Source organism: Xenopus tropicalis, chromosome 3 (assembly GCF_000004195.4).
Source record: "Xenopus tropicalis strain Nigerian chromosome 3, UCB_Xtro_10.0, whole genome shotgun sequence".
Taxonomy (NCBI): domain Eukaryota; kingdom Metazoa; phylum Chordata; class Amphibia; order Anura; family Pipidae; genus Xenopus; species Xenopus tropicalis.
The window spans coordinates 45554046-45569976 of NC_030679.2; the positions used below are offsets into that span (position 1 = coordinate 45554046).

Here is a 15931-nt window from a genome sequence, read left to right on the forward strand (position 1 = left end):
ATAATAGACCAATTTTCTGCTATTAAGGGGCAGATTTTGAATTTTTAGCATTATGGAGTTAATTAATATATAATATATATCCATTATATATATATGTATATATACTGTATATAAATATACATAAGGTTCTTTTTAGCCATATATTTTATGTGTTAATGATAACAAATAATCTAGTGCTTTTCAACGTATGAGATAAATATCACCTGTGATGCTGCACATAGCAACCAATAATCAGATTAGATTGGAACACTTGGTTTCTGTGGGCAGCAGCATTTGTGATATTTGTCACTTGTGGTAACACCCTATCTATGGTCATAACCCTGTACCCTCTATAGAGCTAGGTAGCATAAATCTGCACATGAACGGATATTTTATTCAGTTTGTAACCAGATTTCATGATCATCTGTGTATGTGTGGCGCCCAAAATGATTGATCGGCAACTCCATTAAAGACCCGATTCTGAAGACAAAAATATAATTATGTAATTAAGTATTTTATTACAAACAGTTGTTGTATAGCTATAAAGCAGCCATCTGTTAGTAAAGTGGCTGAAGCAATGTCATTTCCCAAGAAATAAAAGTAATGACAGCTCACTGATAGATATTTCATTTCTGTATTTAGCTGGGTTAATCATTGCCTGTATGTTACTACAATAGTATTTTTTACGTGAGAGGAGGAAGAGTAATTTTTTCAGCTGATAACCCATCTTCCTGCTGTGGTACGGTACCCATGGCAACGCTTCCTGTGGGTTTTAAGTAAAGAGGTAGTGTGGCTTTTGAGGATGTTGATGACATATGCTAGAGTTGGGTGTTGTTGTCATTTTCATCGAGTTCCTGCATTCATTCCAAAATGCTCTGATCTGAATGATGAACTGTTGTGATTAGTGTAGGACGGAATGCTGGGAAAAATCAAGCACCTGGATGTTCCTAATGGAAGGATGGTGAGTACCTTTGGCAGTGTTGACCATGTGTGCAAGTGTTCATCTGACTTGCAATGATAGTAAGTAGCTTCTTGTGCTGAGCAACACGTATATGTGGAACTAACAAGCGGAACAAGCTATTTAAAGCAAAGGATTATTGTCTGGCACATCACAGTTCATTTTAGTATGCATTTGTAGAATGGTTTTCCTGTCATGGCATGAGAAGGGAGAAATTCCACACTAATTGTTTTCATATAAATATTATGTACAACTATAAATATTTGTTTGCAATGTTATTTATAACAAATGTTTTTTACTGCTACAGAGGATGGTTAATGTGACTAGCCTTACTGCTATTAACTGCATTTTATGTCACTGGATTACATTATTTTATTTAATAAAATCATAGACCTAACATTCATGCATGCTGTTAGACAGGGTGTTACGAAATGAATCGGAGGTTAATTTACGTTGTGGTTTTCCGGTGTTGATAGTAAAAAGGTATCTGCTCATATGCAGCCCTTGACTGTTTTGCGTGTTCAGTGACGGCGGTTCATATAGGTAACCCAAAGGTCTGTCCGGGGCCTGAGTTTTCACTGCCATAGACCAACATGCAGATGCCACATCAAACGAGGAGAATGGTAACTACGGAAGTGATTGCAAAAGGGTATTTGAAGCTTGCAGAACAGGTTTGTGACATCACCATGGCCAGAAAATGAGTTTTCTTCTAAACAGAGCAGGCCAAACAAACCACAGAGAACACCAGCTCTTGTTTACAGAGGAAGGCTTGAACGGCATTCATCTATTTTAAATAAAGTGGTGTTTATCTTTTAACTACAAACAAAAAATGCATTTTTTTAACCCTTTTCAGAGATATCTCAGTACAGTAGAAAGGGTTTGCATTTTAGGATCTAAGTACAGGGAGCAAGGAGTCCACCTGGACCCAAAACTTTTAGTGAGCATTAAAGATTTAGAAACAGTGATCTAAATCAAATGTGCAAGACATGGAGATTGTTTCTTCCTCTATGTGTATACTGATTTACAACACCTCTATGACATTTTGGAGCCATCTGTATCCAAAGAACTGTTGCAGAAATGTTTTTTTTAATAATGGTACTAAAATGCCAATCTTTGAATAAAAATGCTTTATTGTCCTTTATAAAGCTCCAAGAGTAACTTTTTAAAAATCATTGGGATATTAGAAGTAATATTGAGGGTCTGGGTTATATATAAAAGCACTTAGCTTCCAGCCTTGTGTTTTATATGGGCACTCCTAACTTTTAATATACTTATCCTGACTGGCCAATATTAAACAGAGAGGTGGGCAGGCTGCCACTCTCAGCTTAGTTAGTATAGCAGAGGGAGGTTGGTGCTGGAGACTGCTCTTTATACCATTATAGTGATGCAAATACATTAAAAACATTATATCCACCTTTGTGTTTGTTCATGGCCTGGTACACATTAAACATTTTTTTGGTTTACATGATATTTATCATTCTCCCCAGTATGTTTATTGGCACATAGGACTTTTTTCACCTGTACTTAATCTCCTGTGCAGCGACCGAGCATCCAAGTTTACATTTCTACCAGGATTAAGGGAAATCAGTGCTAAAACATATGCATCACATGTTGCCTCAGGTGACTACATGGATATGGTTTACCATTAGTGATTTGGATTAGTTACAGAAATGTAACTTCAGATATTTTGTCACTTGCAGTGTTGCAGATTAAGTGCAACAAATTGTCCTGCCTGCCATTCCCTTAAAACAGTAGTCTCAAATTCTATTGCTGTTTTATATAATAAGTCTTGGCGCAAGACATAATGTGGTGTAGTTCAGATGGAACATGTGGATTTGCAAGGGTTCATTCTAAAGACCAAATTACCTGATGGTTTTGTTGTACTTTTAGTATGATCTTACCATTTTTATAGAGTTTGACTGATCCATGCATGATTATCTGCATGGCAAGCTAACTTAGCATGAAAACAATATGTGTATGAGTGAGTTTCTTGTCAGGGAAAATGTATAAGCAGGTATCAATGCCAGACCAAAACATGAGGAAAAAAACCCCCAAAAAGAACGCGAGGGAGCCAGAGGCAGGCTCCCTCACCTGATTACCCACCCCTGCCCATCATCTCATTAACCACTGCACAGGCTGAAATCGGCCAGATCTCGATTGGGCAGGTTAAAAAATCTAGTCGGATCGGGGACCGCATTGGCACGTTGATGCGGTACCCGGATCATCTTTGCCTATACCCGCCGTAATAATTTGACCTTTTGGCCCCAGGGCCAAACAATCAAATTAGCCTGGATTCTCCCGATATCGCCCATCCGTAGGTGGGGAATATCGGGAGAAGATCCGCTCGCTTGGTGACATCGCCAAGCGAGCGGATCTAAAGGTGTATGGGCACCTTTAGTATGTGTCAGGTATGGAAAGTATAGAAGGTTTTAGTATAAAAGGATTTTGTTGCCTGCTATAGATCTCTGCTGCCGTGGGTGACAGAAATGCCTTTCCGCCAGCAACAAAGGCAATCTTTGTTGGAAAGGCCTATGCAAAGTTGCTTGCAGGAGGAAACTTCATTCAGCTTCAGAAAACAAAGTGTTGCATAGGCCTTCCGATCAGTGATTCATATTGTTGCCGGTGAAAAGGCATTTTGGAGAGATTAGTTGCTGCCAGTAGCAGAGATCTATTGCAGGTGACTAAGGGTGGCCATACAGGGCCATACAGGGTAGTTTGCTAGTTTGTTGAGCAGATCTTCTCCCAATATGCCCACCTAAGGTGGCTGATATTGGGGTAATTTAATTGTTTGGCCCTAGGGTCAATCGAATTACAATGGTGGGCATAGGCACCGTCGAACCAAGGGCCACTTCAACGAGCCAGTGCGGTCCCCGATCCAAAGGAAAGTCAAACCTGCCCGATCGAGGGCCAATTTAAGGCCAGATACCAGTAGGGTAGGCCTCTCGAGGGGGATGGGGGATCATACACAGGCAGATAAGCTGCTGAATTAGTCTGAAGGACTGAATCAGTAGCAGCCCATGTATGGGCACCCATGGGACATCAGCCTTAATGGAGTTTGAGGTATTATACTTATACATACAAGTGGAAGCTTCCATAATACTTGTGTTATCGCTTATAGATGGCATTTCTAGTGGTCATGTAAAGGTGATGCTGTTCCTATTGTAATCTTTGCCAAATAGTCTTATTTTTATGGACAACGGTATTGCCAAGTTACCCTTTGCCTGAAAGCAAATAACTGCAGAATTCCAATATTTAACCTTATATTGTCTTTTCTTTTAGGTGCTGGCAGTTTCTGATGGAGGTGAGTTGCACAGACAGCTGTAGAGATATTAGGCTTTTGCATCACTTGGATGTGTTGCCTGAATGGACATATCTTTGTAAAGTGTATTATTGTACACTATGGGGCCCATTTACTTACTCACGAACGGGCCGAATGCGTCCGATTGCGTTTTTTTCGTAATGATCGGTATTTTGCGTTTTTTGCGGAAAATTTTCACGACTTTTTCGTTACCAATACGATTTTTGCGGAAAAACGCGAGTTTTTCGTAGCCATTCCGAAAGTTGCGATTTTTTCGTAGCGTTAAAGCTTGCGCGAAAAGTTGCGCTTTTTTCGTAGCGTTAAAACTTAAAAGGCGCAACGTTTTGCCCAAGTTTTAACACTACGAAAAAATCGCAACTTTTTGCGCAAGTTTTAACGCTACGAAAAAATCGCAACTTTCGGAATGGCTACGAAAAACTCGTGTTTTTTCGCGCAAATCGTATTGGTAACGAAAAAGTCGCAATAATTTCCGAAAAGTCGTAAAGGCGCCGAAAAAAACGCAAAAAATACGAAAAAGTCGCAAAATGTTCGTTTTCCAATCGGAATTTTTCTAATTCGGTCGGAATTCGTGTCTTAGTAAATCAGCCCCTAAGAAGTTATAAAGCTGTGCATTTTCTTTTATGCCACCAGATTGCCATATTTAAAACTATTATTTTACATCATTGTATTTATATGGAAAAATTATTGTGGCAATTACCTGCAGTAAAAATGACGAAAAAAAACAGATGAATCATCTCTGTTTTTATACAGCATCTTCAAGAAGCTGCTGCCCTTTATAGCAGAAAGTTATATAGAATACTTTTATGCCAAAAATGTATACTTGCAGTGATAAATATTATGTGTTTTACATGGTGATGCCTGGTGATAAGATTTTTTTTTTTTTAATTATTATTATTATTAACATTTATTTATAAAGCGCCAACATATTCCGCAGCGCTGTACAATAGGTGGGTTACATACATTGGACATACAGAGTAACATATAAAGCAATCAATAACCAATACAATGGAGGTGAAGAGAGCCCTGCCCAAAAGAGCTTTTTTAATTGTGGCAATTTTTATACATGATAAATAGGCTCTTACATGTATAGCTTAATGGTACTGCTTGCACAGCCTGCCATACATCACAAATAGATATCCTATATTCATATGGTACAGTCCTTATGCATGTAATGTTATAGTGTATAAGCATAGTCAATGCGTACTTCTTACTGTACATTGAAATGTAATTAAAGCTTAAAGCAATTCAGGGTAAAGGCTTCTCAGCACTGTCAAACCAAGTTGATGTAATGATAAGTCTAAAGTGGGAGATAAGAGGAAAGTGTTTAAAGGCCCATTTAAAAGTGACTTCTGTGCCTAGGGCCTAAAAGAACAATAGCTTAATAATCATCTCTCAGCAACTTCACACTAAAACAGAAACTATTGTATTGAAGGCAGTGTTGTGTGTTTTGGAGATAAAAACAACCTACAAAACTTACTAGACTGCCTTTGCCCTTGTGCTTTGCAGTGTTTAAGATACTTTGGTAAGGGGTTGCATGGATAAAGCCAATGCATACCCTTTCCTCCTACTAATGTAATGCAATGGTAAAATGTCTGCGTTTGGGCATGATTTGCACGAACATGGTGCCTTTATCATGCGCATACAGTGTTTTTGGAAAGATGTTTTGTTTCACAGTCACCACCATCATCACCACCACCATCACCACCACCACCACAAAGGTAAGTATATCAAAGTACACATATTGAAGGTGATACATACTAAAATACTAGCATCTTTTTGGTGCGGAGAGAGATGCATCGATATGTTCAGCAGCTAAACATATCAAGGCAATCCGGATCAGCACTGGCAGATTTTGTAGCAATTGCAAATGTGTTTGTGTTTTGTAGAATTAAATAATGCCATCCCACATGGACGAGGAAGCAACCACAGCCTCAACAGCCTGCCCAGTGTACAGATTGGAGGACTTGCTCCAGAGAAATCAGTGGCCAGCTGGGCTGTATCTTTTGAGAGGCTTCTTCAGGATCCCCTTGGGGTGGAGTACTTCACGGTATGTCAGAATTAAAGAGTGTCTCCTCACTATATCTAGCATTGGTTAAAGATAACCTTGACTTAAGGATAAAAATTAGACCTATAGTATAACCAAAAGGAAACACCTAATGCTTATAATAAATCTGATGCTTGTATATAAAATGCACTTCTTGAAATAAAGCATTTGATGCATTAGTATGGACAGCAAGTTCTGCAGCTAAATTTCACTGCATAGTGTACACAAGGCACATCTGCAGACGAAGTGAGCAAATTGCAATTTAGCCCACAATCGCAATGTTTTTTTCAAAATGAGTTTTTTTTTCCCAGAATTCCAGCATCATAGTGGTTACAAATGGTAGGTTCTTGACTTAATTGCACTACTCCTGCCACAATTTCGTCCTGTTCACCAAAATATTTAAAAAATGTCTCTCTGCATCACTGCGTGCACGCTATTTTTTCAGTGCAAATAAACTGTGCCAAAATAATGCAGAGTGCTGAGGTAACCCTCAAGCTATTACCTGGTTCAGACGTTGGTGGTAGCTCCAGGGTCCTCCTGTGTCAGTAGAAGCAGAAGCCTTCATTTTGGAATAGAAGGCAGGAAAGACTGAGTGGTGCCGAGCGCAACTATACAGAAGTGCGAGTGTTTTACACGCAAGTGACTGTGGGGAAAGCGCGGTGTTCATACTGTACTTGCAGAAGTACATGAGCCCTATATTATATCAAATCTGGGTATAATGGCAATGTGCAACTAGTTTGCTAAGATTTTTTGCTTGACAAACTGCAAACATCTTTTATATGCACACATTCGCCCTTCTGCTTACAGGAGTTCCTAAAGAAGGAATACAGTGCAGAGAATATATATTTCTGGAAGGCTTGTGAGAAATTCCAATCCATCTCTAATGATGATTCAGAAAAGGTAAATTAGTTTTGTTTAAAAAAAAAAAAAAATCATATAAAATATTTATGTGTTTATTGCAGTTGTATAAGTACTGGTAAGCAGCTCATATATCAGGGTCTGCACTGCACTGCTGGCCCAGAGGGAAAGCTGGGAAATATCTATATTGTATCTACACCATAATATTTTATTTTTCTTTTGTAATTGTCTCATGGAAATGAGAGTGAATGTGTAATTATTTTTCATTTACTTTGAGTATGAAGCTGTTATTGACTCACTAGTCACAGCCTTGTTGATGACAGCATAACCCTTGTATAGTATTATATATTCTTATTGTCTAATGATAGAAGTGTTGACTTGGTTTACAATAAAAACAGTTCTTCATCCAGCTGAACCCTTCCATGTTGTCCCTCACTTACATTAGGAAAGAAAGCTAACAATTGTTTTGATTGTGCAACTCTCAGTAAATGTGAATATATGAATATATTCATATAAACACACACAGACATACAAACACACACATACAAACACACACACATAAACATTCACTTAATACAAAACTAACTTTAGCTTTGGATATCAGTTTGGTCCTGGATATATTTTCTATTCAAGAAGATATCCAAAGTATTGTCCACTCTAACGCACCCCCCCCACCCCACCACACACACACACACACCTACACCTCTTTTCCATAGGAATCAAACCCACCTTGTGTTGTCCTTTTTTACATATAGCTTTGCAAAGGGAAAGAAGCACACCAGTTGTGTCGGCAATGCCTTTAAATCATTTATTTGCAGAAATGAGCAAAACAGTTTTGCTCATTTCTGCAAATCAATGATTTAAAGGCATTGCCGACACAACTGGTGTGCTTCTTTCCCTTTGCAAAGCTACATGGAGAAAAGGCTTGGGAGCGGCCGTGGAAGTTAAGCACCCTCTGAGAATATGTATGTAAGTGGTGTGCTGAAGATTTTTCTTTATGTTGACTGTCCTTTTTTACATACACTGTACTGGACTTTATGCTAAGGATCTGACTGGTCACTGAGTTTGACTATGTACAGAATGGTGTTTATCATCACTGTTCATGGCATTTGCTAAAGGGAAGAATGGAAAAAAGAGCATAAATGTGTGTCTGATGGCATCTGCTGCATCTGTCATGCACTTTGCTAAATGCACTTCTTCTATCTGATCTGATCTTCTGTATAAACTGCCTGTATTGTTCATTGTTTCCTCGATGCGTCCAGTTTAATTGGTGTGGTTAGCCCCGGTGACTTATCTGAAAGCAAATGTTTCTAAATTGTAGTGGCAGAAAAGCTTCATAGTTGCTTTAAACCCATAGCTTTTTATCAGTTATAGCAGCTGGTCAACTCCAGATTGTGGGTTAGACCGAGCGCTGGCACAATAGTGTGTTTCTAGCAGCTGGTCAATGCTACAGCGTGGGTTAGACCGAGCGCTGGCGATTTCTTTCTGTGTTTTGTGTACAAACCCATAGCTTTGTCTGTTTACATTTCACCAACCCATCTGATAATTCAGAAGCTGAAAATTTATTTTTCTATCCAAAATGCACATCTTGTTCTAGAATATCAGCGCCTCTGTGTATGCCATCCTGGGAGTAGTAGTTTTAAAAATACAATTTACTTTAGAAATATTGCACCCTTTGATTTTCACATTAGTTCTAAGTGGCTTTAAAGAAGACTAAATATCATAAAAATTTGTTTATTTTAAATGTAATGAATAGCACCAAGTCTGTCAGATTATGGTAGTGATGTCAAACTTAAATGATAATGTTTACTTGCCATCCTTAGTGTGCCAAAGGACCTCCGTCGGGCCCCATGGGGGGGGGGGGAGCAGGTTGAAGTTGAACCCCCCTCTAGTTTTGCTGCTGGATGTTAAATGGTGACTTCACATTTACAACTCCACTTCTATTATAAAGTACACAGCAAATCATGCCCCTTTTCTTCTTTTTATTTTTAGTATTTTTCTTTAATCCATGTTCAGGGTCCTAACATGGTTACAAATATACTGTGTATATTGTTGTTTCAGGCATTCATACAGTTCCACCTAGGACAGGAAACAAAAGTTCATCTAATATCTCACCCAAATTATCATTAATTTGGCTAACAGGAGGAAGATAGGCTTTCTTCCTAAATATCAGCCTTAATAGCCTTGTGATTGGGCTTCTATAAGGGGGGTGGCCCCCAAAGTTGTTTAGAAACAGCTTCTTAGTAGGTGTAGCAAAATGTCAGCAATTAGTGTGTCAGACTGCAACAGCGGCTGCGTAATGCTATGCGGCTTATTGAGCTGCATGGGAAGCATATTATAAAAGTATTCAAGCTATTGTACAATTTAAAAACTGTTAAAATTTTAAATGAAAGCAATTTGAAAAGTCATTATTTAAAGGCATATTGTACTGTTGCCCTGTACTGGTAAAAGTTGTGTATTTGCTTCAGAAACACTAATTTAGTTTATATAAACAAGCTGCTGTGTAGCAACAGAGCCAACTGAAACAGGGCTTAATGGCACAGGTTAAACTGCAGATAAAAGCTCTGTAGAACACCATTCTTCTACATAGCTCATCTGCTATCTGCTATGTAATCTGTTCTTTTCTCCTTTGAATGGCTGCCCCCATGACTGCAAAGTAGCTTATTTATATACAGTAAACTATAGTAGCGTATCTGAAGTAAACACGCTAGTTGTACCAGTGCAGGGCAACAGTACATTATATTTTAATTATGTAAAAACCCTTCCATTTTTGGTGTTACTGTTCCTTCAACAAAGGCCTGACCCCAAAAAACAAGACACAATAATATTTAGAAAACATTCCCACAATATGCCGAGCTCTGTCCACCCCGCTTGCCAGTATGCTGGCTGTGTGGGAAGTGCACTTGGCATTCACCTGTGAGTTTGCTAAAGTGATGTTTTCTGACAGATATAAAGCAGAACTCAGCATGCTGCCAATCTGCTGAGAAATCTTTTGCCACTTTGTAAATGATGGCGGTTTCTCTGCACAGTCAGGAAATGTGCAGTTCAGTTGTGTCAAAGGCAAATGCAAGTGCAGATCATGAAGATCTTACCAGAGAACAATATCATAGTAAAGAAAGGGAAATATTTTTAGACCTCAGTGCATTTAATTCCTTATCCTTTCTCTATTCCTGTTGGTCTATCATATTTAGAAATGTAAATTGATTGATTAAAATGGAGTCTGTAAGAGATGGTCTTTCCATAATTTGAAGCTTTCTGGATAATGGGTTTCTGGATAACATGTCCCATACCTGTACAATATTCAGTTTACCAATGTTGCACTGTAGCCAAATAACTGAAAGGCTTAAATATTCTGCTGTTTGGCTATTCACAATAGCTGGAGGGCTGCATCTCTGATGCAGAATTTGTAAATATAATTTCTTTTGTCTGTTTGTGGCAGCTCTTGCAAGAATCTCACAGGATCTACAATGAATATCTTTCAAGCAGCTCCCTGTGTCCAGTCAATATTGATCAGCAGGCTCTTATTACAGAAGACATGCTGGAAACACCCTCCCCGGATCTGTTTAAAGCACAGCAACTGCAGGTTAGACCTGTTCCTCACTGCTAAGCACCTAAATAAGACACTGCTGGTTGTTAGGAGATAGGAAGTAGACAGATGGTCACATTGGGCATTGTGGGATATAAATAAAGCATTGTAGGGCAACATTATTCCTACCATTATTTGTTTTGTTTAAAGTGCTATCAGATTTGGTTTGTGCTGTGAACTCATTGCAAAAAAAAAATGCAAACTGACAATGAAGCAAATATATAAAGGCGGTCATACATTGACCAATTAGGTATGTGCCCATGGGCCAAATGGATTGAGAGCACATGACGGGCCATACATCGCAGTAAAGAAGAGCTGTGGTTCCTCTTCACTTTTTCACCTGCCACTCCACCATACATGGGGCAACATGGTGCACCAGAAGATGAAGTTTCAAACCTGCCCAGTTCCCAAACAAACCAATATGTTAATACAGGGATGTCAGGATCAGTGGGCCATCATACACATATCAAAACAAAGATCTACTGCAGGGACCAGTGTGTTAAAATTCATCATATTTGCAAATATGAATGCACATATACATTTTGTGAATTTGAAAACACAAAAATGAAGAAAATAGTAAATGTAGTGTGCAAAGCAATTGCACTAAGGTACATTTATTACCCCCTAATGAAGCCAGTAGTGTTTCTTCACTAGTGTATTTCAATAACTTCCTAGGTACCTGTTATGCAGTTTTCGGCTCCCGTCATGCGAATGTGCATTTTAGGCCAAATATTGCCTGTCATGGGTAGTGACAAGCAACAGCCATTCATGTAAAATTGCAATATCAAGAAATATCAAGCAATGGGTGCCATTACCCTAAAGCTTGAAGTCTAATGTATAGTTCTGTAGATAGCTATAACATGAAATTATCATGTTTGTATAAAAATCCTATATTTCATTTTTGTTTGGTCATGTTACCCTGTATGAAATGTAACTCTACTTGAATCTACCAATTATTGGGTAACTACAACTTAGTTTCTAGCATTAGCTACTCTTTCAGGTTTATAATGGTTTATATTGTGTCTTCAAAATCTAATATTATGTGGTATTTGTATTTTGTAAGTACAAAACAAGCACTGTGCCTGGCAAGCTAACACTGACCTGAGGATTAATTTCCCAGAATCCTCTGTTCCAGTGCAGTGTCTTACCAAGTAATTAACTCAAATAACATGTTATTGTGCATTAAAGAGTATGTAAATCCTTCCCTAAAACTGACCTGTTTGGTCAGCTCTTTAAAGTAGGCTTCTTAATTACACTTAATTACAGGTGCAAGAGGATTCTCTATTAAGAACCATACCTTCCAGTGCTTCATAGGTCATCTTGTTGTTACATTACATACTGACATTATAGTGAAATATTGCCTGTCAATATTATACTGTAGTCAAACTTAGAAGTGCAAGTAGTGCTGGTTAGGTGTTCACAGTTAAAATATTTCTTTAATGCTACTGTTAAGAATTGTATGAGCTAGATGTAAAAAGAGATTTCAGGGGTCCCTTAGGATGATCTTGCTGTATCATTCGGGCCTCTGGCTCTCCACAACATGAAATATTTTTTGTGCAATGTTATGCAAGATTCCAGCTCTGTTGTTGTTGGACTGCAGCTTCAAGCATGCTTTGTCCCTTGATATTATGTTGGCATATCTTGTCAGTTGTATGCAACATTTTGGTGGAGCAACACTGCTCTTGATGGTTTTTGTTTCCTTTAAACATAAACATGGTTCAGCATGGTTTTTACTATTATTAGAGGTCTTATTAATTGATCACCAACATACCTTGCTGATCTTGCTTGCCGGGGATTGGTGCTGAGTTTTAGCTGCCAGTATTTCAAAAAACATCCCACTCTGGTTCAGATTCAGTAACATTATTCACTTATCAATCTGTAGATTTTCAACTTAATGAAGTTCGACAGCTATGCCCGTTTTGTCAAGTCATCATTGTACCAGGAGTGCATGCTGGCAGAAGTGGAGGGCCGACCTCTTCCCAACCTTAACTTCTCCCCAACCAATCCAGTTGCAGGCTGCAGTGCTCACGCTTCTGGAGCAGTAAAGGTATATATATTATTAAACTGCGCATTTTGAGTTGAGATTTAAAAACTGGGAGGTTCAAAAATTCAAGAAAGTACTGTAGAGTCTTTATGTTTTTTACAGCTTTGCTTTTAAATTGCCATATATTGTCTGTGTCAAATAGGGTAAATGCTTTATTTCTATATGTGGTCATTTCAGAGTAATAATATCTGATTTCCCGTGAGTCACATATACCAAGTTGACTTCTCTTAAAACAGTCATGAAGATTCCAGAATGTGGAGTTAATGGAAGTGCACTTGAGGCTGTATTCAAATCTACTTTAGAGCCATTTCCTGTTTTCCTTTGATACCATGAGAAATTCCAAGCAACTCAGCTGAGACCTTCACAAGTTCTTTCTCATTAGGAACAATTTCCAAAAAGCTGAAGGTCCCATGAGCATCTGTACAAACAATAATATGCAAATATAATAAATCTTGGGGCCACACACACTGCATTGTTCAAGAAGGAGGCTCAAATTAACTCCCAGACATGATTTAATTATGTTTCTAAGGGTTCAGCTGAACCCCAGGACAACAACGACAAACTAGTGAAGGAGATGGAAGCATTAGTCAGCAAAGTATCAATATCAACCATTAAGAATGTCTTCCATCACCATGGCCAGACAGGCTGTCATGCATAGAAGAAGCTCCTACAACTAGCTGGCATAAACAAGCCAGACTGAAGTCTGCAGTTGATCACCAGGACAAAGAGCTAACCCTTTGGAGGAGGGTTCACTGGTCAGATGAAACAAAAGCAGAACTGTAATGATTGTTGCTATATTTAAAGGTAGAAGGCTGAGGATTTTACTCCATCTCAACTGTGAAGCATGGGTGTGGTAATTAGAACAAAAATAAGGAAATATCAGATATATATGGTAAATAAAAGCTGAATAAATCTGTCTCTAAGCTATTACTTTGAAATGACCTCATAGAGAAACAAAGTAGTTGACTTAACTTAGGCAATGTATGGTAACATGATAAGAGTGAAGTTGTAGAAAATTGTGTTTGGACATCTTTATTATACGTGTATGTAAACTTTAGGACTAAGCTTTATGTCCTGGAATAACTGGATATTGCCATTTTGTTCTGTTTCTATTGAAATAGAAATTCACTCTTTCTGAACTACCACATACAGTAGCTGTCTTCTACTGCAGTGTGCTGATTGCATTTTTGGGAGGTCAAAATATGGAGGATTTTCTAATCACATTTCCATCTGGATACAGGTTCTGCAACAATTCTACACTTATCAACTGGTATTTAGGTCAGTCACAGGAGGATAGCAGGCTGATGTGGTGGTCAGCAATAGGATGGATCAGGCATGTGTACATAGGTGATGATGCAATGGAGGACTGGATCTGGGTTTGGTAATGGTCAGTTGTGGGTCAACTATTTGTGAACACCCACATCGCTATTATCAACTACATTTTGAAACAATAGTAATATTGTAACAGTTAATTTGGTCTGCTATTACTTCTGCAATTGGATGGCTTATCTTCTAATCTTTATTTTTCATATACCACTATGCACATTATAACATATAACATGCTGATATGAGACTCCTTCTTTTGCTTTTCATTTCAATAAGATTATACTGTTGTTAAATATGTTCTTTCCTTTTTCATTAAGACTCAGAAATGCTCTTTTACCTACTATATCAAATTTGTTTTTATGGTGGCACCATGGCATAACCTGTAGCTAGTGTGCATATATTTTTGCAGGCTTTGGGTTGGACGAATCTATGGCCTTCCCTTAAAGACAGGTGACTTAACAGCTCTGAATAACCGAAGGCAACACATTTTTTGAGCTAATACAATTTTTGGGGTCTTAGCAATTAGCCACAAATATGTACCATATTGATCCAATTTCCCCATAGGTAAATGCAAACCTGACTACTGTGATATCTACTAAGAGTGTGATGTTGCTGCTTACAAATAAATAAATAAATAAATATGTATTATATGTAGAAAAAGAAACTGAGGGCTGGGAAGTCTCTGCCAGTTGGAGTCGAAGGGGCAGGCATAGAAACTGTTGCAGACAAATCACATCGAAGATCTTTTAAGAAGAAGGACAGAAAAGGACATTCCAAAGGTAATCTAATTTAACTAATCATTATGCATCTTGATTGCTATAGCAACAGGAAATGCTAACAGAACCTAAACCTTTTCCTTTTGTTGGGAGTCGTCCCTTAAAATAAATAAACTATTCAACCCCTTTTCCAGCAGGGTGAGGGGTCAGAGGTGGGATCAAACCCCTTTATTCCTAAAGTAAAGAACACAGAGTGGATTCTGGCATTCTAACCTATAGTAAGCAATTCAAATCTTTGTCTTAATGCTGTTGACTACTATTGGCTTCTGATTGGTTGCTATGGGATACAACTGCAAAGTAAAACTTACTCCATTATTGTGAATTTCCCCCAAATAGCCAGTGAGCAAACCAAACTGCAAATGAGTCAGATTTTACTCACAATAGGTCTACTTTACTAACTTTACTGACATGCCTGTATGAGTAAGGTCCGAATTACAGAAAGGCCATCTCCCACAGACTCCACTCTAATCTAATAATTTACATTTTTAAGAATTTTTTTTTATCTGTGATAAAATTTAAGAAAATTCCTTACCTGGAAAAACCTAGGTCCCAAGTATTCTGGATAACAGGTGCCATACCTGTATCTGAATTGTATTTATTTACTTGTTTTATGTTATTTGCCCTTTAAATCATTGGGTGAGGACAAATATTTGTTATTCCCACTACTCTGCATTTCTGCATTTTTTACAACTGCTATATATATATATAACTGTATTTTAGTAGCACAAGATAAGCTTTGCCTTTGAGTAATAGTAAAGCATTTAAATGGCTTCTGATTTTAGCTGATGTCCAAATCCTCATAGTGTAGTGTGGGTGACCTTTCTCTAAATGTAATGTGCATTGAGAAGCCTGGAATAATGAAGTCTAGAGCTTTTACCTGAACATCTATAGTACATAAAATTTCAGTGATCTCTTTTGTTGTCAATGACAGCATTGACAATATTACAATTATATTTAAAAAGGGCACCAATTGATTCAACAAAAGGAAAACACGGCATACCGTGGTATTTTCGACACCATATTTTCTAGTTAAAAAGACCA

At 38.0% G+C, this 15931-nt stretch overlaps 1 protein-coding gene across 3 annotated transcripts in view; it reads left to right on the forward strand.

The window, feature by feature from the left end:
- The first annotated feature begins 801 nt into the window (after positions 1–801).
- The window catches only part of rgs14 (regulator of G-protein signaling 14), a 37902-nt gene continuing 22772 nt past the window's right edge, over positions 802–15931 (forward strand). Inside the window, exons 1-7 of one of the 3 annotated variants that reach the window (XM_002938062.5) lie at positions 802–940; positions 4217–4238; positions 6143–6303; positions 7108–7200; positions 10598–10741; positions 12627–12791; positions 14770–14893. In XM_002938062.5, the coding sequence (XP_002938108.3) occupies positions 896–940; positions 4217–4238; positions 6143–6303; positions 7108–7200; positions 10598–10741; positions 12627–12791; positions 14770–14893 (754 nt within the window). In that variant the 5' untranslated portion in view covers positions 802–895. Of the gene's footprint in view, positions 941–4216; positions 4239–5434; positions 5975–6142; positions 6304–7107; positions 7201–10597; positions 10742–12626; positions 12792–14769; positions 14894–15931 lie in introns of those variants that run through there. The other 2 variants (XM_031898836.1, XM_004912854.4) reach the window with 2 other exon arrangements.